The sequence below is a fragment of the Trachypithecus francoisi genome, unplaced genomic scaffold, assembly GCF_009764315.1.
Source record: "Trachypithecus francoisi isolate TF-2019V2 unplaced genomic scaffold, Tfra_2.0 Lachesis_group11, whole genome shotgun sequence".
NCBI classification, from domain to species: Eukaryota; Metazoa; Chordata; class Mammalia; order Primates; family Cercopithecidae; genus Trachypithecus; species Trachypithecus francoisi.
The window spans coordinates 34,787,855-34,810,429 of NW_022681456.1; the positions used below are offsets into that span (position 1 = coordinate 34,787,855).

At 37.4% G+C, this 22,575-nt stretch overlaps 1 protein-coding gene across 5 annotated transcripts in view; it reads right to left on the reverse strand.

The window, feature by feature from the left end:
• Positions 1-781: 781 nt before the first annotated feature.
• Positions 782-22,575, reverse strand: part of TMPO (thymopoietin) — a 37,612-nt gene continuing 15,818 nt past the window's right edge. The window contains exons 3-9 of one of the 5 annotated variants that reach the window (XM_033220967.1): positions 19,686-19,844; positions 13,658-13,755; positions 6,770-6,889; positions 6,576-6,671; positions 6,057-6,167; positions 4,693-4,781; positions 782-3,587 (exon numbers count right to left, since the gene is read on the reverse strand). In XM_033220967.1, coding sequence (XP_033076858.1) covers positions 3,302-3,587; positions 4,693-4,781; positions 6,057-6,167; positions 6,576-6,671; positions 6,770-6,889; positions 13,658-13,755; positions 19,686-19,844 — 959 coding nt within the window. In that variant the 3' untranslated portion in view covers positions 782-3,301. Of the gene's footprint in view, positions 3,588-4,692; positions 4,782-6,056; positions 6,168-6,575; positions 6,672-6,769; positions 6,890-13,657; positions 13,756-15,589; positions 18,397-19,685; positions 19,845-22,575 lie in introns of those variants that run through there. The other 4 variants (XM_033220968.1, XM_033220969.1, XM_033220970.1 and 1 more) reach the window with 4 other exon arrangements.

A 22,575-nucleotide genomic window follows, 5' to 3' on the forward strand; every position in this document is an offset into this window, starting at 1 on the left:
CAAAAACAAAAACGTAGGAGTGAGCTACTTTACCTAAAAGAACGCTTCAGAAGTTTGAAACTTAAAAGGCACCACCAAAGTTGTGAAAGGAGCAGGGCTGAACACAGAAGAACTGGTTTAAAGCATGTAAACAGAATTGTTTGGTCTTTTAGGTTCTCTCTGCCATATTACATGCAACCAGATCCATCACTTCTCAGCTGTGTGCAAACATGACGAAGTTTCTTAACACCTCTAACCATCAATTTCCTCATTTGTAATGAGATTACGAAAATGCCTACTCCATAGGATTATCGTGAGGATTGAGTGAATACATATTAAGCACACAGAAAAGTACCCAGGCACATGGTAAGCATGCAATAAAACTTGTTGTTTTAAGCCTTTGATGTGATTTGCTTTCTCATTAATTTTGGTGTCTATACCACCTTGAGAAACACCTCTGGGACACATGAATGACGAAGACATAATGGCACTTTCATCTTGTGAGCACAGCTCCATCGTATCACAGTGACACTGGCTTAGTCTCAAAGCAAGACTAACAATCATAAGGGTCATAGGTAAATACTAAAGACAGTAAAACTGGTGGGAAAAAGGAACTAAGTGTGGGAGAGGTGCCTTGGAGCACTTCTTAATGTCATTCTGTGAATACAATTGCGACATATTGCTTACCTTTGAATAAATGAGAACCTGATTATAATGATAAGAAGACATATGAACAGACTGAAATAAAACACAATAATCCATAATACCACATAAGAAATGTTATCCACAAATCACAGTTTATGCTATCTGAAAACCATTTATTGCAACGACAAAACTAGAGGTTAATTACTTTTTATTATTGAATTATATTGTAAAGTCTACATCTACAATTTAATCAGGAAGAAATGCTTTGCATTTACATCAAGGACACATTTATTCTAATGGAATAAAACAGACACACACAAAAGACCAAGTACATGTTTTTTAAAAAATGACTACATGTTTCACCTGGTCCTATTTTTGCTATTTGGACCATACTTTTAAGTGAATTGATCTTAGATACATGTTAAGTCTGATTTATCTTCCCACATTTTTAAACACTAAATGAAGCTTCTTACGATTTCTAATCATAAACAAAAGGCTGAAAACAGTATGGGAAACAAAGTTTAAAAACAAAGAAAAGTTGGGTAAAAGGTGCCCCTTCTATGGCTCATCTCAAAGAAACACTTTTACTCAGACAGGCAAACATTTCTGATCTAGGAGTAAGTTTCCCACTCACTTTGCAAGGACCCACTCATTCTGCAGAAAGACCTTCAAGTCCTTCTGGTCTCAATTGCAAAGTACGTGAAAATGTGTACGAAAGATCTAAAAGCTAAATATCAGAATAAGGCTAATTGAAATCAAAATTGTGTGCTGGTCTAAATATACATCTTCAGCTTCTTCCTTTTTAATAAGTATTTTTATTTCAGATGTATTTAAAAATAACTTACATTTTTAGTGTGCTTTATGGCCAATGACTGTAAAGTTGAAACTCAAATGAGTCAGTTTAAAATTTTTATGTCTTATTTGATTCTACTGAAATTTTAATCACCTACTACTTTACATAACCAAGTTATTCATGAGGTAAGTTTCAGCAAAAACAAAAAAAACAAAAAAAAACAAAAAAAAAAACCATCACAAAGATAACCATTTCAAGAGTACACAAAATCATAATGCTGGCCAGGCACAGTGGCTCACACCTGTAATCCCAGCACTTTGGGAAGCCGAGGAGGGCAGATCACTTGAGGTCAGGAGTTCGAGACCAGCCTGGCCAACATTGTGAAACCCCCACTCTGCCGAGGCAGGAAACTTGCTTGAACCTGGGAGGCAGAGATTGCACTGAGTCCAGATTGTGCCACTGCACTACAGCCTGGGTGACAAGAGCAAGACTCCATCTCAAAAAAAAAAAAAAAAAAAAAAATCATAATGCCCATCTCTTATTCAGAGTATACAACTTTATTAACTACTGCTTCTGATGTAATATAAAAGCAAGTCCTTTTTGTACTTTCTTTTTGTTGAGATGGAATCTCGCTCTGTTGCCAGGCTGGAGTGTGGTGATGTAATCTCGGCTCACTGCAACCTCCGTCTCCCGGGTTCAAATGACTCTCCTGCCTCAGTCTCCCTAGTAGATGGGACTACAGGCGTGCACCACCACACCCAACTATTTTTTTTGTATTTTTAGTAGAGACGGGGTTTCACCATGTTGGCCAGGATGGTCTTGATCTCTTGACCTCGTGATCCACCCGCCTTGGCCTCCGAAAGTGCTGGGATTACAGGCGTGAGCCACCGCGCCCAGCCCTTTTTGTACTTTCTAATCAAATTATGCTGGGAAATATAGGGCAAAAAAAGCCTGGCAAAATTTGTTTCTGGTAACAAGACAATGCAATAATGAATCCAAATGAAACATAAGACCAGTGTTTACAATTTCTAACTTCTAAACAAACATACACACACTTATCTAAAATGTATTTTGGTAGCAAACTGGATGACTGAATAAATGTTTTGCTGTAAATAAAAAATACAAATTTCCAATTATAGCCTTATAGCTAGCCAAACAGCTTTTCAAAACATGTATAGCCAGCTAACAATTCTCTAAAATATGTATGTTACACTAAACGATCTCTGCTAAAAATCTACTGTATGTAAATGGGTCTCACTGAAGTAGGACTTTCATGATACTGTGTTTTAAAAAGTGAGTATGACAGGGCTACAAGAATATTACTATTAATAAAGGTTACAGAAGAGATTATTGCTGTACTTTTCCTCATAAACACCATCAAACTTTGTTGCAGTTACAAAAAGTACAACCGAGTTACTTTTCCTCTTACTGAATTTCATTATGTTTCACATATTTGTAGTTTTTATTCAGCAGAGAATAATTCTTAAAATCTTTTCTGTAAGAATTCTAAGTATTTAAATGTGTAGCTTCACATTATACTACCATGTTTCGCCCTTCTTGTTTCCCAAATACACAAAAAACATATACATTTTTTCAAAAATGAAATAAGATGCTCACATTAAAAAAATAAAGCCTACAAAAAGTTTCAGAGCTAAAAAAGATTATTCATATGGCACAAAGTGATCTCCCTACTAGTCCAAAGTTCAAAAACATTTTAATGAAGTCCATTCCTATATATTTTGTTTGCTTTTCAATGAAATACTACATTTATTGAGGCAAAATCACATTATTTTTAGTTCTTGGAGTCAACAAGTGTACACAAATGTTTTTCAATACAGTTATTAAAAATAGGAGACCAAGTTGAATGTGCCAAAGAGATACCATTCAGTTGGATTTTCTAGGGTCAACATGAAGAAAATGAGAGAAGGGATTTACTTGGTTGGTTTCCATAGCTTGGTAGACCAAAAACAAAAAAACTGCCACAATAACAAACAGCAAAATTTTTATCCATACGGGAATGGAGCGTCCCTTTTTTGTCTTTTCTGACTTGACATCTGCCAAGGGAACATACTTAGGAACATATTTAGATGAAAAAGACTCCTCCATCCTGAAATCACTGAGTTCTAATGGTCGGCCTGCAGCCCCTTTGATTGGTCTGCGGCAACTAGCACTGTTGGGAGTGAAAGGAGGAAGAGAAAAATAATTTTAGATAAAGGCATGATTTAGAGAAATAACATAAAATGTCATTGCCACTGCTAATTCCAAGCACATTCCCTGAGATAACAGTAGAGAAAATTGATACATACAAAGCAGTGAGGTCAGTCAGCCTATTTAAAACTTCTACACATTTTCTATTTTAAAAGATGGGCCAGGTGTTGTGGCTCACGCCTGTAATCCCAGCACTTTGGGAGGCTGAGGTGGGCAGATCACCTGAAGTCAGGAGTTCAAGACCAGCCTGGCCAACATGGTGAAACCCTGTCTCTACAAAAATTAGCCAGGCATGATGGTGGGTGCAATTCCAGCTACTTGGGAGGCTGAGCGGGGAGGACTGCTTGAACCTGGGAGGTGGAGGCTGTAGTGAGCTGAGATAGTGTCACTGCACTGCAGCCTGGGCGACAAGACTGAGACTCCGTCTCAAAAAAAAAAAAAGTTAGATGCATCCTTTATTAGAAAAGAATATTCAGAACACTGATAAATAGTCACTAAACCGCCTTCTGAAAGGCTCTTCAAAGCTAATGTTTAGGAGTAAAGAGGAAAAACAAAACAGTTTTGGTTGTGTTTCTTTCAGTTAAAAATTAAGATATATACACACAGTCTTTTCAATTATTAAAGAGAAATTCAGGAGGAAAAAGTATTTCTCACTAGATTTTCGTTTAGATTTTAACATATAAATTAAGTAGTAAGTAAATGATTTATTTAAAATCCTCCATTTACCAATGCAATTTTGAAACTCATTCAACTTCCAAGGATATTTACTGGTGGGCTTAGGGGAATTAAACTGCTCCCAAAAGAACAGTTCATTCACTTATTTATTTAAGAGTCGGGGAGTAGACAGAATCTCATTATGTTGCCCAGACTGGTCTTGAACTCCAGGCTCAAGCAATCCACCTGCCTTAGTCTCTTGAGTAGCTGGGACTATAGGCATGTACCACTGTACCTGGCTCCAAAAGAACAGCTTAATTCTGAGCAGAGGTACAGTAACTTTGCGATGAATAATTAAAAATAAAGATTCCCTACTAGAATATGCTAGTACTTGTTTCAATGTATCTGAATACCTAATTCCTGTTGGTGTAGATGCTTCATAGGGGAACATTTCCTTAAGAATATCCCTTTCTACTCTTCTTTCCTCTGTTTTTTCTCCCACCTAATAAGAAACAAACAAACAAACAACCACAAGTTAAAATTTAGTGTAAACGTGCAATAATTAAAACATAAATAGTAAGTTTTAGAGAACAAAACGCCCTTACATCTATCACAGATTTTACAACTGCCATTTCTAAATTAATATCTAGGTATCCACATGCTTCTAAGGCTCTCTTCAAATTTCTTGAAGATACCTTATATATGTGGTTATTGGAGTGAAAAACTGCTACACATTCAAATAACGGGGGGGGGGGAATTCAGTAATCTAACATGGCAATGCTAATTCCCTCACTGATTTTCTGTTTTTTACTATTAAAGTATATTGTTGGGCCAGGCACGGTGGCTCACACCTATGATCCCAGTACTTTGGGAGGCTGAGGCGGGTGGACCTGAGGTCAGGAGTTTGAGACCAGCCTGACCAACATGGTGAAACCCTGTCTCTACTAAAAACACAAAAATTAGCTGGGCGTGGTGACGGGCACCTGTAATCCCGGCTACTCAGGAAGCTGAGGCAGGAGAATCGCTTGAACCCAGGAGGCAGAGGTTGCAGTGAGCTGAGATCGCGCCACTGCACTCCAGCCTGGGTAACGGAGCAAGACTCTGTTTCCAATAATAATAATAATAAAAAGTATTTGTTTCTTCATTTATTAAGAATTCTGTAGTAAAAGATAAAATACAGAAGATACTCAATTAACATGAACCGTTAGTAAATTTGTTTTAAAATTATAGTCAATGAAATATGCCCAAATTAAAAAAATATAAAATAATGTTTAGCTTGTTTTGCTGTTTACCTTTATGTTCAGAACAAAATAATGTTTCAGCTCCTTTTGTAAAGATTCATTCAAATTAAAATGCATCATGCAGTTAGTACTTTCAAGCTTATACAAGAGTTAACCCATTCCAGCACCATATAAAGTTATCATAAAGTGTCTTATCTGACCCGCCAACAAAATAAAGTGTAGCCTCCCTCACAGCCCAGCAGCACTTTCAAACTTGCATCCACGACAAACAGAACATATTATAAGCAGAACACAAATGACCACTCCCTTGAAAACTGGAACTTAAGAGGGATACAGTGGCAAGAGGATAGTATTAGCATGTCATACTATATTAGTTAATTTGTTTTCACTAGTAAAAGTGTCCTTAAAATAATTTATGCATATTTACACACTCTACCCAATAAAGAAAGCTCTGCTCCCTCCCACTCCAAAAAAAAAAGAAATATTTCCTCTTTGAAAGATCAATGATAGCATCGATCTAAATTGTATTCATTTACTTCAGCTCTTGTCAATGGTTTCTTTGGTGCTCTTCTGGGTATGTCTGAGAATTCAGTGATTGGCAGAATAGGAGATGCATGCTTGAAATTTCCAGTCACCCTATTGACAACCTGCCAAGATTCAAATTATTCAGACTCAGAATTATCCAAACATAACACAGACACTTAAAAAGAAAAGAAAGATATTTTATCTCTGTAATATTAGAAATTTTCCCTTAGTAAAGATTTAAGCAACAGTGCCTACAAACACAACTTAGTGCCTCACATGTGAAGCCTCATTCTTCAAATATTTTAACAAAAAATATCCTTATACTTTCTTGTACAATGAATTAGATTTCTTTACATACATTGGATATTATAGGAAAATCCTAAAATTCAGAACTACATGGGGAAAATCCGTTTAAAATTGTTAAAAAAAAATGTAAATTTGAGATTTGCGAAAATTCACCACCTCCCCATTTCCAATTAAAGGGTAATTTACAAAGAATACCACTTGTATAGTTTATGAAACATATTTACTAAGGATTCGTTGCTTGAAGCCATTATAGTTTCAGCTATGGGAGTACTCTCTGAAATTACTGGACCATCTATACGAAAATGTTCTGAAGTTTCCACCTGTTAGTTTGAAAACAAAACAAAAACAATAAATATAAAATAATACTAAAACCCTACCAATCTGAAAACTCAATTCTAAGGAATAAGCCTTGCATCACCCTTTTCCTTGGAGTTCTTCTTGACCCTCTTGTAGACTCCCTAGTTAATGCCTGCAGAGGTCCGCCTTTTGAAGATCCACTTGTCCATTCAGTTTCAGTTACTCCAGCTTGAGAGTAGCTCTATTCAAGCATCAACACATTAAAAAGTCATATTCTAACACCAAATACTTTTATAACGGTCATACTGGCACACTGAGAAGCCAGGAAATAAGTCTCCAAATGCCAGCATTTACAAACAATGCTATGCCCTCAAAATATTCCTAAATGTATTAATTGAACTGATATTTAGGCATCAGAAAACACTTAAAAAGTGGTAAAATACACTAAAGAATCCACTTATAGTAGCTCACAAATTATCATTAAAATGATGGGAAAAAAAGCACATCAACTATCACTGGTTCCCTTTTTGACTCTCTGTTTCCTATTTGGTTCTAGTATTGGAGCTACATCTCTGACTAAACAAAAAGCAGACTGACCATGACTTACAAGAAAGTCATCTATTATAAGTCAGTTTCCTTTTAGAACAAAAATACAAACTTTTGTAATTGTTAGCATAGACTAAACATTATTTTCATATGGTTAGAATCATTTTAGTAGAATCAGTTTAAATTATAATCCCACACATAGCTTACTTGAACTAAAAAATTCTCAGGTGTCAAACTTTTCTTGGAAACATACAAAATTAGGTAGCCACAAAAACCCTGTGGTCACTCTTTAATGAATATGTAAGCCTAATGTCCCTTTCAAATCTCAACGCTATCCATGTCACTACAGAAAGATAGAAAACAGCTGTCTCAGATTCTCAGTCTCAGATTAAGTTCTACGTTTCACTGATCATTCCTCATTTTAAAAATCCAGCATTTCTTATATACTAATTTAAAACCCATTAGATCAGTTCTTCTTAAATTGTAATGTGCCTATCAATCACTTGAAGCTTTTGTTAAATGCAGATTCTGATTCTGTAGCTCTCAGGTAGGGCCCAAAATTCCACATTCCAAGTAGCAAGGTTTTCAGTTTTGAAGCCGCTATTACCAGATGATTCTTTTAAATTCTTTTAACTAGAGAACATCGGTCAATGATCAGTATTATAGTAGAGTGTGCTTCTGTTGTCACTTTTGCTTTCACGCTAATATTTAACCTAGATTACTGATGGTTTTATGTCCAAGTCAGTGTCTATTAAATTTAAAGACAGATTTTTTTTTTTTAAACTTTAATCCTGTGACAGGAGTGGTCATCCAATAAATATGCCTAAATGGCTGGAAGTAATACTTCCAAAACCCCACAAGTTACAGACATAGTCTCATAAATCATTGTTTTGTATTTATCTACATTTGGAATTGACATTATAAGAGTTTTAAGTCACAACCTGAATCTCTGGGTTCCTTATCCTATCAACTAGGAAATATTTGCTGAATGCAAAATTATTGTCAAAAGAGAAATTTGTAAACAAATTACAGACATACACAGAGTAACTGCTTTCTTATTTTTATTATTTGAGACAGAATCTCGCTCTGTTGCCCAGGCCAGAGTACAGTGGCGCAATCTCGGCTCACCGCAACCTCCACCTGCAAGGTTCAAGCGATTCTCCTGCCTCACTCTACTGAGTAGCTGGGATTACAGGCACGCACCAGCACGCTGAATTTTTCGTATTTTTAGTAGAGATGGGGTTTTGCCATGTTGGCCAGGCTGGTCTCCTGACCTCAGGTGATCCATCCACCTGGGCCTCCCGAAGTGCTGGGATTATAGGCGTGAGCCACTGCGCCTGGCCAGAATAAGTGCTTTTTAATAGTCAAATTCCCTACTATTTGAATAGAAGGAAAGGTAGTATTATAATCTGAGATTCTCAATCCTTGTGGCACAGTATCATCAAGGAGAGAGAAAAAAAAAAAGCAAATGCCCCCAACTACCATAACCAATTAAATCGAGTATCATCAGGGTCTGGGAATATATAATTTCTAAAGCTCCTGAGATAAGTAAAAGCCATCTTAAAGGCCTCACTATCAATTTAAGTAAAACATGACCAATATGGTTACTCATACTAACTTTATTAAAAAACAACAACAACAACAACAACAAAAACACCAGCCTCATATTCCTCCATTTGAGAACAGTACTTTCAAACACTGTGGGTGGGAATGCAAAATGCTTCAACTCATATGCAGAGAAATGTAATGGTGAAATTACCTAGCAATTTTACTTGTAGGCTTCCCCAAGATACACTGGCAAAAAATATGCAATGACACATGCAAAATGCTGCTCTATGGTTCATTCTCGCATTATTCATAGTAACATACAGCTGAAAACAACTCAAATATTCACCAAATGGAGAGTGGTTAAATAAATTACAGTACATCCATAAAATGTAACACATAAAATGCAAAGTACAAAGCAATGAGGAAGATGGCTACATTCTTATATGGAGTGATCTCTAGGATATGTGTTTAGGTTAAAAATGGAAATGTACAAAGCAGGCTGCATTTTATTATGTAAAAGGGGAGCATATAAAAATCTATATATTTACTTGTATTTTCAAAAAGAAACAAAATATAATCAAAACTTAATAAAAATGGTTATCTATAGATGGAAGGGAAAAGGACAGAAGCCAGAATTCTGACTCTACCTTATTTTGTCTATATAAAACTACATTATACTCTCAACACAATTAAAAAAAAAAAAAAAAAAAAAAAATCCTAGTATTAGAGAACAAAATAAATCTATTAAGTTGGTGGCTGCATGACACAAAGACAAAAATTACTTCAAGTGACTTTAAGTACAGTATTTTGACTTTACATTCTAGTGGGATATGTCCTAAAGACAAGAAAAACAAAACCCCAAATTGAATTTAACAGCCTTATTGTTACTAGAAATACCGTATTATTTAGAAACACATACACGTTGTGATACTTATGTAAGTAACAATATCATCTGAAGAACCAAGATATTCAGCATAAGATAAAAAAGATACAAGTATAATGCCCCAAATTAGCCTGTATTTAAAAATTTGAAATTTCACCATTAATTCATGATTTACCTAGCACTACCTACTGAAAAGACCCAGAAACAATGACAGCCAGTAGGAATGAACATGCCAGCATCCAAATTGTTGCTTCCAAATAGTATTTTCTATTAAAAGGATCAGGGTTCCTTGGAAAGATGGCTGATTCCAGGTATGACGCAGGAAGCATACACGAGCCTGGGACGTCTTACTGTTCCAGAAAACAAGGAACTATCAAATATCAAAGATAAATGGGGGTAGAAATTAAAAAATACAGGAACCAACTTAGTTAATTCCTAATGGCTAGAGATGGCACAATGTGAACATCAAAAAAGAATGATGACTGTAACTGATCATAAATCCAATACATAAAAAACCTCAAAATAATAGACCTAGGCAATCATCATCAATGACTGTTAGAAACATTAAATGAAAGGGCAATGTGGAACTTTGTGACAGATGGATTAAGCTTTCAACACCTAAATCAATTACTAATTTTAGCATCATCAGAAAGACATTCTATACCTCCTGAAATGATGTAACAGGAAGGCCACAATATCATTTATTAAGTATTCTTGTGAAAGAAACTGAACGTGGATCTGACCAACCCCCTGGATCTGTGCCGTCCAATATGGTAGGCCACTAGCCACATGAGGCCATTTAAATTTAATTAAAATTAAAACATCGTTTCAGTCGAGCGCAGTGGCTCACGCCTGTAATCCTAGCACTTTGGGAGGCTGAGGCGGATGGACTACCTGAGGTCGGGAGTTCGAGACCAGCCTGACCAACATGGAGAAACCCCATCTCTACTAAAAACACAAAATTAGCCAGGTGTGGTGGCACATGCCTGTAATCCCAGCTACTCAGGAGGCTGAGGCAGGAGAATTACTTGAACCTGGGAGGTGGAGGTTGTGGTGAGCTGAGATCATACCAGCCTGGGCAAAAGAGTGAAACTCCATCTCAAAACAACAACAACAACAACAAAGAAAAACTGAGAGTTGCTCAGCCCCACCAGTCACCATCCAAGTATTCAATAGCTAGTGGCTACTGTAATGGATAGCACATATATAAAAAATTTCTATCGCAGAAAGGTCTACTGTGTACCCTCACTACAGATCTAACCCACTCTACAGGAAATGCAGCGAATACAGAAGCTAATTAAATGACACAAAGAAGCAACTTAACAAATCCAGAATGTTGGGAAATTCTGTAATGACCTAGTTTCTTCACCAAATAAACGGAGGGAAGAGAAACAGTTACAGTAGTAACAGCTACAGACTTGAGAGAGAAAACCAAAAATCAAACCAGATATGTGGATCCTGTTTGGATCCTGATTTGAACAACATAATCATAAATGAAACATTACTGAAACTAGTGGAATTTAAACATGAATTAGACACGAATAAATTATTAATCTTATTAGGTGTGATATTGGCATTGTCACGGGAACGGCACTTATCTTTCAGAGATATATGCTACAATGCTGACTTTTTAATGTGTGAAACATGTCAAAGATTGCTTTAATATACTCCAGGAAAAAGCAAAACAAAAAAAATCAAAAGCAATTTAAGGCCGGGCGCAGTGGCTCATGCCTGTAATCCCAGCAATCTGGGAGGCCAAGGCAGGTGGCTCACTTGAGGTCAGGAGTTTGAGACCAGCTTGGCCAACATGGTGAAAACCCATTCTCTACTAAAAATACAAAAACTAGCCAGGCATGGTGGTGGGAGCCTGTAATCCCAGCTACTCAGGAGGCTGAAGCAGGAAAACTGCTTGACCCCAGGAGGCGGAGGTTGCAAGTAAGCCGAGATTGTGCCATTGCACTCCAGCCCGGGCGATAGAGTGAGACTCTTGTCTCAAAAAAAAAAAGTAATTTAAAAAGCTGGAGGGTGTGGGGTGATGAAACCAGACTGGTAAAACCCTGACAACTGCGGCACATCTATGACTGGAGGGTCATTAAACTCTTCCTCCACTCTTCTACATGTTTTAAATTGTCTGCAATAAAGCCACTGTCTAACTCTGCCTGTCATGTAAACCTACACTCCTTTGACTATTCTGCCCCTCAGTTTAGATTCGCCAACTCAATTATCCCTTAGACCATCTTTAATACTATGTCTCCTCCCCTTCTTTTAACCTAGTATCTGATCAGTCACATGCTCTTGCTGGCACCATATCATCTTGCCTTCAAATTCTGGACCAAAATTCTCCATGCTTGTCGGTTTCAGTGTGCTTCACCAAATTTTCCTAAGTTCTCTTGTTATTTCCTTATTCTTCAGCATGCTCCTGAAGCTATTTGTTAGGACTACTGCATAAAAGGGCAATAAAATATGCATTCCAGTATTTGGTTCTATGTTAACAAAATCTTCATTTATTCAACGCTCTGTACGTTTTTGTAACAAAGCTCATTTCTAACAAACGGTTCTGAAATTCAACTTATCAACCACATCAAATGAAGAGAGAGACTTGGCTTAAGGAATCAAGAATAACTCCTCTAAGGATTTGATTTTAAAACAACAAACAGGCTGGGCACAGTGGCTCACGCCTGTAATCCCAGCACTTTGGGAGGCTGATGCAGGTGGATTACCTGAGGTCAGGAGTTCGAGACCAGCCTGGCCAACACGAAACCCCACCTCTACTAAAAATACAAAAATTAGCTGGGCGTGGTGGCACGTGCCTGTAATCTCAGCTACTTGGGAGGCTGTGGCAGGAGAATCGCTTGAGCCCGGCAGGGTTGGAGGTTGCAGTGAACTGGGATCACGCCACTGCACTCCAGCCTGGATGACAAGAACAAAACTCCATCACAAACAAACAAAAAAAGTGACAAACAGGAGATGGAAAAGATAACCAACTAGACAAATCTTCCAGTTAGACATAGTAAGGGTAAGGAAAATGACTCTAGGAATAGCTGTCTTATACAGCATCAGCCAAATCAATGCTACGTTAGTCAATAATTTGTTCTCTGTAAACAGTAATAGGTTAGTCAATAATTTGTTCTCTGTTCATTTACACCTATGCTTATTTTCTCCTTAGTTTCCTAAATTTCCCTTTTGAAAAACTGAAATGCCTCTCCCACAACAGAAAAGGTAAATTTTCAACTGAAATAAGGAAAGAAAACTGTAGTCTTAGGACCAGACTAGCTTCTGAGTTTAGGGAAGAATCACAGAAGACAAGACAGGCAAACATAAAATCAAAGTCAAAAATCTAGAGACAAAGACACAAATATAAAACCCTTCCATTGCTTTTTAAAGAAATTATATCAAAAGTGTCTAGATATTTCCACCTTTTAAAATATTTCTTTCAAAATGCCATCTAACTGGTTTGGAACTATGTTTAGCACAGACTCAAACACAAATGAGACATTTATTAAAAAGTTGCTTTTGCCGTAATCGCAGGCTACACTACTGACAAAACCCATAAAGTTTAGATTTTTGGTATCATTTAACAACAGAATTGGCCGGGCGCGGTGGCTCAAGCCTGTAATCCCAGCACTTTGGGAGGCCGAGACGGGCGGATCACGAGGTCAGGAGATCGAGACCATCCTGGCTAATACGGTGAAACCCCGTTTCTACTAAAAAATACAAAAAAAACTAGCCGGGCGACGAGGCGGGCGCCTGTAGTCCCAACTACTCGGGAGGCTGAGACAGGAGAATGGCGTGAACCCGGGAGGCGGAGCTTGCAGTGAGCTGAGAGCCGGCCACTGCACTCCAGCCTGGGCGGCAGAGCAAGACTCCGTCTCAAAAAAAAAAACAAAACAAAAAAAAACAAAAAAAAACAGAATTAAATTTATTGAACGTGCTGGAATCTGGGTGTCAACAACTAAAGACTAAAACACGGATTAGTGTTGTCAGGAGGTTACTTATACCTGTACACGGCGATTAAAATAAAACTAAAGATACCTGGTTGTGCTCAACTCTTCTTTGCTTGAGTGTTACCGGAGTCTTTGCTCTGCCCTTTAGTGGTTCTCTCTTCTCAAGCTTGAGCTCTATTTTAGAGTCTGGAAATAACATTAGAGAAACGGTTACTCTCTGAAACACTCAATAAAGGATGATGTTATCCTAATATTAATCAGGAACCCTGGTTTTAGGCACATTAAAAGGTAAGAAACAAGTCTACTGTAACACCTCACTAGCCCAAAATTGTTTAACTGCAATTTGTCTTGAAAACTCTTTCATTATTTATCCCATTTTTGCTTATCTCCCTTACCCTTTCATCTGACAACCACTTCCTCCTACCTATTCTCCTTTCCTTTATCTGGGACTAATAGCTTTGAACATGAAGTGAATTCAAAATGCTCCCATGAAAGCTTTTCACTAAGAACAATTTAGATGTGGAAAAAGGCCACTTAAAATACATAGTTGTTACCATTGTTTTGTCCATACAGTACACTACTCCTGTACAGCAAAGGTTGGCTTACTAAATTAAAATTTGGAACACAGAAGGGAAATTTTAAAAATGAAAAAACCCATATAGTATACTAAGCTTCTATAACAATAAATGATAACTGCCATAACATTAGTAAGTACAGTATAAACGTTTTTTTGATGTAGTTACAAAAAACCTAGGTACAACTCAGGTAAAGAATGAATCTTGTTCACAGAATACGACCAATCACAGGTCACTTGTCATCCCATTCCTTCAAATAAAAATAACATTTCTTTGAAGAGAAGCCAATATTTATGTATTACTTGTCACCATGATCGTTATTATTAACCTAACAATGCAAGGATATGTATTTTTTAATAGGCTTCAATATTCCAGTCTCCTAGTCTTAAATTCATTATCATTTGAAAATCTAGGTTTTGAAAAGACTGATTTTAGTTAACATCCCTGGCCCAGCATGGTGGCTAACGCTTGTAATCCCAGCACTTTGGAAGGCTGAGGCCGGCGGATCGCCTGAGGTCAGGAGCTCAAGACCATCCTGGCCAACATGGTGAAACCCCGTTTCTACTAAAAATATAAACATTAGCCAGGCATGGTGGCAGGCACCTGTAATCCCAGTTACTCGGGAGGCTGAGGCAGGAGAATCGCTTGAACCCAGGAGGGGGAGGTTGCAGCGAGCCGAGATCACGCCATTGCACTCCAGCTTTGTGGATAAGAGCGAGACTTCCTCTCAAAAAAAAAAAAAAAAAAAAAAAAAATTTCCTCCTTTTTGTAGACATTTATCATGGTATAGCAAAATTAGTCAGTTATTACTTCTAAAACTTCTACTACCAAAAATTTAAGTTAGATTACTTTTTTATCAAAGAGACAGAAAGGAAGTCAATTCTAAAGTTTTACACGAACTCTATGATGAACCTGTGCAAAAAAGTGGTCAAGACATCTATATATGTCTTGCTAACTTTCCATTGTTAATATTAGTTAGTCCAGAATCTATTTAATAGTTGCAGGTTTCCCAAAAAAGAATAGTGATTTTTATCATGTTAGTTTAAACAGTTCAATATTTAGGACTAAGATTTCAAGTCTATCTCCCAACACTTCCATCAATGGACCTATCAATATATCTACGTTTGATACAACCCCCAGCAATTTAAGAACTAGAAAGCACAAAGTAAAAAAACCATCAGTAGTGGAGAAGAAATCAATTAAATAAGGTATCTGGTTACAGATCAATTCCTCTTATAAATTTAGATTCCAACAGTCAATAAAAATATGGTCCTCAAACAGAAGAAAAACCATACAATAATCAGAGTATTTTCAATCATACCACGGAAACGTCAGAGTGAGTTTCAATGATGAAATGGAAAAGGGGTGTTCATATACAAATGTTTAACTTGTTGCAACTCCAAGAATAAAGCACACATAACAACATGTTTCTGGAGACCACACAACACTGTTCAAATTTAACAACTTTTATTGAATTTGCAGAAGCATTCTACAGTAATACATTTTTAAAAATCACACAGCACTCAATAGGTACATGTATACATGTACATTTCAGAAGACAACAAATAAAATTACTCTCAGAAAGTTGCAAAGAGGGACATGTATCATCTAAGAATGTGGTAATGGCCAGAGGGAGTACCCAAGAGACCATATTTTATTATGCTTAAGGCTACTATTTTCCACAATACCTCTGCAGTTAGACTCTTATCTTACAATCATAGAAATGAGAAGATGATAATACACTGCTTTATACAGACACACAGATACTGGGATATAGTATAATTTCTTACGGCTTTAAACAAATTAAATTTGCTTTTAGACTCTATATTGTTAAACTTAACTTTCCACAAAATACAATATATCATGAAAGCAAAGTAGTATTTTTTAAAAAGCCCCATTATCTGACAAAATAGATGGTGAACATGCACTATCCCAGGATATCTATTATCCAAAGAAGTGTTTCTCAAAGTGTGGTCCATGGTACTGGTCCATGAATTGGTTGCTACCAGTCAATGAAGAGAAAAATTACTTGCATCAGAGTGTAAATCAATACATTGCTTTAGCTATTAATACCCTTTTGCTAAAAAATAAATCCTGTCATTGACTTAAAAAGTATCTCTAGATTTAAATTATTGTGCATGCTTATCTTGCCTGTGGATAAGTAACAGTTCGTAGACTGGTAGTTTGAGTTGCATTGATCTAGACTACTATGATTGCTGTTGCAGACACGAGTAAAAAACAAAAGTAAGAAAATATGAGCAAAAATATGGACAAGTTATGGAATGTGAAAAGATACTGAGACAAAAATATCAAAAAGAACAAAATCACTGTTCTGAATGTGTAACAAATGTTTAAATCTGTCCTAGGTATAAAGGAGGATACATATTACTCTATTAAACAGTAAAGACTCCTTATATCCTAATTAGAATTTTCTTAGTTTTGGAGAATTGTAAAAGCATACGTAAAGCAGGAAATAGAAAACAATTTGGAGACTAATATGTGATCTAGAAAGCTTTAAATTGTTTGTAACAGGTTTCCTACCTACGCAAATCTTTAAAAAAGAAAAGTAGTTCTACACAGGCAATTACTTTTATACTGTAATTTGATGGGTAGAAGCTTAACATTTTGTAATTAGCCCTATCTGGAAACTAAAACAACCTTAACAGAAAAGAAAATGTTGGCATAAAAGTCTGAAATATAAGATAGGTGTCTTTTTGTTCTTAATTTTCCTAGTGTTTATTTCCACGCTTTTTAATTACTTTGCATACTTCTCCTCCAAATAATGTTCCACCTTTAAAGGGAGTGGAAGCCAGCTTATTCTTAGAAGTTAAATTAATTTTGCAATCTTTCAGCCAGAGGTATCGACGACCTACAGTGGAATTTCCCATAGTATGGGCAGCCATCTTCACTTCATCAAATGCAGCTTCACAAATATATGAGGCTGCATCATATGTTTTGCTCAGAATCCCAAGTGCTTGATGGGTACGACTAGGATCTGAGCTAAGAATCTGTGCAGCTTGACTAATGTCTGCCTGCATAGCCTTAGCAACAAAGGCAGTGTGGGTTGCAATCTGCAATGCTGATGCTGCGGCTTCATATGCTCTACAGAGTGCTAAGTCCAACTGTTTATGGTAAGACTCAGTGGAGGTTGCTTGAATACCTGCTGGTGGAGTGGCTTCAGAAATAAACCCTAGGATTTCATCATCTACTTTTGGAACTGATAATATCTGTGTTGCCTCCCTGGAAGAAACTGGATATCTGCATGCCAGTGAAGGCAGCTGCCTGTCAACTTGCTGCCATTCTTCTTCAATTACTTTTAAAATAGATTCATGGAAGGGAAAAGATAGTTCTGAGGCATCTATTTTATCATGCTGTGACTGCTTAGACACTTCTAGACCTAAGGTAGTGAGTGAATGAGAGACAACAGTTTTGGCAAAAGAAGACGGCAAAAGTTCGGATCCAGGTACGTTCTGAAATGCCACAAAGGAACCTGAATCCCTTTCCTCCACTGACTTCTCACTCAGTCTAGGGACTTTTCTTGGAGGAGACAGGAACTCAGTTTCTTGAAACTTAGATTGATCAACTCTCTTCTGTATGTTTTCTACATCCAGTGGGGGTGTAGAGTTAGAAGTTCCAGGCAAACTACCTGTCCCACCCTGGACCAACAGAGAATTGACATAATCTCTGATTGCCTGGGCAAGTGGCGGAGAAATTAGTTTTGAGCTCTCAGACTCTTCTAGTGTTTTCCTTTTACTGGAGAGAGGCGACTGATCTGAAATATGGGACCTCTCAGGACATAACAGTTGAATTCCACTTTTTTCTCTACCGCAAATATTTTCTACTATGTCTTTATAGCAAGCAGTGGTGGTTTCTTTAATCAGTGAAGGAGAAGCTGCAGCAGAGACCAACATGGCACTGTGTTCAGGCTGAGAAGATGACGAAGAACTTTTCTCTAAACACCTATTATGGCTAGACTTGCATGAAATAAACAAATTCCTTTCAGAGGCTAACTTCTGCAATTGTCCCCTGCCAGGCAAGTTTGTGGCAACAAGAGGCTCCCTAGGTAGGTCTCCCTTAGAAGTATGTACTTTCTTAGCTGACTGTAGTTCAGTACTGCCCAAAGGAGGATGGGTGGAGATTTCAGGAAAAGAAATACCCTGAAAAAATCCACCACCAGAGGCAGTAGTTCCAAGTTCAGAAAAAGGAACAAAATCCCTAGTGGACTTCACTTTCTTGTGTTCTTTCTTCTTTCCTGTAGAGGCAAAAGAGGCAGGAAGTTTAAGCATTACCTGTGTTTGAGCTGATTTTATTCTTTGCCTCTTTGCTAAAAATAGTGCTGTCAAAGGAAAAGACTCTATAATTTCATATTCTGAACTGATCTGCCAGATTTGGCCTGGTAGACACAGCTTATTGAGATATAAACAATTTGGATCAAAATAAATAACCACAAGTCATATGAATTAAAAGTTTACAAAAATCAAGTTGTACTTACAATTTTTAAAGGACATTTATTTCACGTCCTATCCTCAAAAAATATTTAAACATCATAATCAAAATTTTTTTTTTTTTTTTTTGAGACGGAGTCTTGCTCTGTCGCCCGGGCTGGAGTGCAGTGGCCAGATCTCAGCTCACTGCAAGCTCCGCCTCCCGGGTTTACGCCATTCTCCTGCCTCAGCCTCCGGAGTAGCTAGGACTACAGGCGCCCGCCACCTCGCCCGGCTAGTTTTTTTGTATTTTTAGTAGAGACGGGGTTTCACCGTGTTAGCCAGGATGGTCTCGATCTCCTGACCTTGTGATCCGCCCGTCTTGGCCTCCCAAAGTGCTGGGATTACAGGCTTGAGCCACCGCGCCCGGCCATCATGATCAAATTTTAAGATACTATCTAGTCTACTAAAAATGTAGTCAAAATATTTGCTTTAAAGTTGCCTTCAGGTCAGATGAACAAAAACTGTAAACAATTTAAATGCCTATCAATAGAGAATAGAGAAAATATGCCATATTTAAATGCTACTATGTATTATGAGGAATAAACAGATATGTAACTAATCGGATTAGATTTCAAAAATAAAGGAGTAAAAAAAGCAAGTGATAAGATTTAGCATATTGTTTATATAAATTTTGTATTCTCAAAGTATAAAATAATACCATGTATTAAACAGATGTGTATGTGAAATATAAAAACAAACTTGAAAGATGGGCATTGAATTAATAGTTACTTCTGTGGAGGTGACAGGTACAGATAAGTACAAGGAACTTTGCCTTTACTTGTAATACTTTATTCTCTCAGAAAAATGGGTTTGAAGCAAAAAAGACAAAGTTAGCTTGCAATTTCAGGTGATGGAAAATTACAAATTTGTACTATGTTGCTTCTTATAATTTTCAATAAAAAGGATTTAAATCAAATTACAGAATTACTCTAATGACATGAATAAAATTTGTATATCTTGCCAATATTGTTTTAAATTTTACTTTCTTCATGGTCACTGTATTTTGAGTGTGAAAAAATTACATACATTTGATTAACATCATTTAAAATTTTACCTTCTTCATTGTCACTATATCTGTCAGAATCATTACTTCCATTCTGCCTTGTACTTTCTGCTGAAGAAGAAATTGTTGGCAGAGGAGTAGAAGATCTTGATTCTGTTCCTTGTTCCCTCAGTTTCAAAAGCTTTTTCTCATACAGCTTCCTGGTTGTTCCTGGATTAAGGCAGAACTTGCTTTAGTCCTTGTATTGTTTCACTTAGGGTGCAGCTCAGACACTATATTCAGCAACATTTTAAGCTATTTTCACTCTTTCTTTTTCTAAACTCAAGTTCTTAAAAATACTATATAATACGGCCGGACATAGTGGCTCACGACTGTAAACCCACCACTTTGGGTGGCCGAGGCGGGTGCATCACTTGAGGTCAGGAGTTCGAGACCAGTCTGGCCAACATAGTGAAACTGCATCTCCACTAAAAATGCAAAAATTAGCCGGGAGTGGTGGCACATGCCTGTGATCCCAGCTATTTGGGAGGCTGAGACAGGAGAATCACTTGAAATTGGGAGGCAGAGGTTGCAGTGAGCCAAGATCACACCACTGTCCAGCGAGGAAGTGAGACACCGTCTCAAACAAACAAACAAACAAACAAACAAAAGGACAGACATGGTGGCTGATGCCTGTAATCCCAGCTCTTCCAGAGGCCAAGGCAGGTGGATCACCTGAGGTCAGCAGTTCAAGACAAGACTGTCTAACATGGTGAAACCCCATCTCCACCAAAAATATGAAAAATTAGCTGGGCCTGGTGGTGGGCGCCTGTAATCTCAGCCACTCAGGAGGCTGAGGCAGGAGAATTGCTTGAACCCAGGAGGTAGAGGCTGCAATGAGCTGATATCATACCACTGTATTCCACAGAACTATATAATGCACTGTTTTTATAATAGGTGGTTTTTTGAGAAATGACATTTCTTTTAATAGCATGAAATACATAGTAGATTAATATAGGCCTTACTGTAGACCATCTACTGAAAAGCCATGTATGACTATTTTTGACTGAAGTCTTGCACTTGTGTATTTTCTCTACTACCACGTAATAGTACTTGCCAACATAGAAAAATCACATATAAGCGGATTGTACCTCTATGAAAAATAATTATGATTAAACTTCCACAACTCTAAGGCATTAATATGCCTATATTCAGTTATGGGGAAAAGAAAAGTTCTATAAATCAGATTTAAATATAACAACTTTGAAGTTAAAATGACCTTTTATGGAAAACACGTATCACAAAGCAAAACTGATTACAAATTCTTAACACATTTGAACATCAGTGACACTTTAAAACCAAAGTAGATTTTGTCTTACACTAACTGTAGCTTTACTTAACTTCTGTAAGATGAGCAAAATGACAATGGATATTTTTAAAAGCAACATGTGTCCAGAAGTGTTATATAAATAGCTTTAAGATGAACAGGTCATATATCAACATATAATTTAATGTAGGCTGATGTTATAACACACATTTTTCAGTGTCTCCCTTTTGGAATTTCTTTTTTTTTTTCCAAGACAAGGTCTTGCTCTGTTGCCCAGGCTGCAGTGCAGTGGTGCGATCATAGCTCATTGCAACCTTCAACTTGTAGGCTCAAGCAATCCTCCCACCTTTGCTTCCTGAGTAGCTGGGACTACAAATGTGCAACACCATGCCTGGCTAATTTTTTTTAAAAATAGAGACAAGGTTCACTATGTTGCCCTGGCTGCTCTTCAACTCCTGAGCTCAAGCAATTCCACCACCTTGGCCTCCCTAAATGTTGGGATTACAGGCATGAACTACCATGCCCAGGCCTTTTAGAACTTTAAACAAAAAAATTTTTTGAAAGTGTTATGTATCTGTTGGTAATTGTATATGAATAAGCTTATGATTATTTGGAAGCATCTTATACATTAAAACAAAATATTCTAAATCCTTATTTGCAACTATACCTATAGCAAAACCTACCAAATCTCTAGTCTCCACAATTTGATGTAACTGAGAAGATCAAGACCAGATGCAGTGGCTCATGCCTGTAATCCTAGGACTTAGGGAGGCCTAGGTGGCAGGACTACTTGAGCCCAGGAGTTCAAGACTAGCCTAGGCAATATAGTGTGACCCCATCCCTACAAAAAATACAAAAATTAGCCAGGAATGGTGGCATGTGCCTGTGTTCCCAGCTACTTGAGAGGCTGAAGTGGGACTGCTTGAGCCCAGGAGGTTGAGGCTGCAGTAAGCCACGACTGCGCCACTACACTCTAGTATGGGCAACAGAGCAAGACCTTATCTCAAAAAAAAAAAACCCCATCAAAATGGAATTTTCTCATCCTGAGGTTAAAACTAAGGCATAATCAACACTGCAAAATCTTCATCACCTAAAAGTAATCCAACGATAGAAATCAGTGTATTTAGTTCCAGGTTTTTGTTTTTTAAGGGTATAATTATTCAATTCCAATCAAGACAGGACTTTCAAAAGGGTACTTTTAATGATACATGAAAAAGGGGCTGGGCGCAGTGGCTCACGCCTGTAATCCCAACACTTTGGGAGCCTGAGGTGGGCAGATCACCTGAGGTCAGGAGTTTGAGACCAGCTTGGCCAACACGGCGAAACCCCATCGCTACTAAAAATATAAAAATTAGCCGGGCGTGGTGGTGGGTACCTGCAATCATGGCTATTCGGGAAGCTGAGGCTAGAGAACTGCTTGAACCTGGGAAGCAGAGGTTGCAGTGAGCCAAGATCATGCCATTGCACTTTAGCCTGGGTGACAAGAGTGGAACCCTGTCTCAAAAAAAAAAAAGGTACTATGCTAGGAATTTAATAACCTCATTAAGAAGTCTGTCACTAACTCACTTTTTCTTTTTTCCTTTATTTATTTATTTTTTTGAGACAGGGTCTTGCTCCACGGCCTCTGGTCAAAGT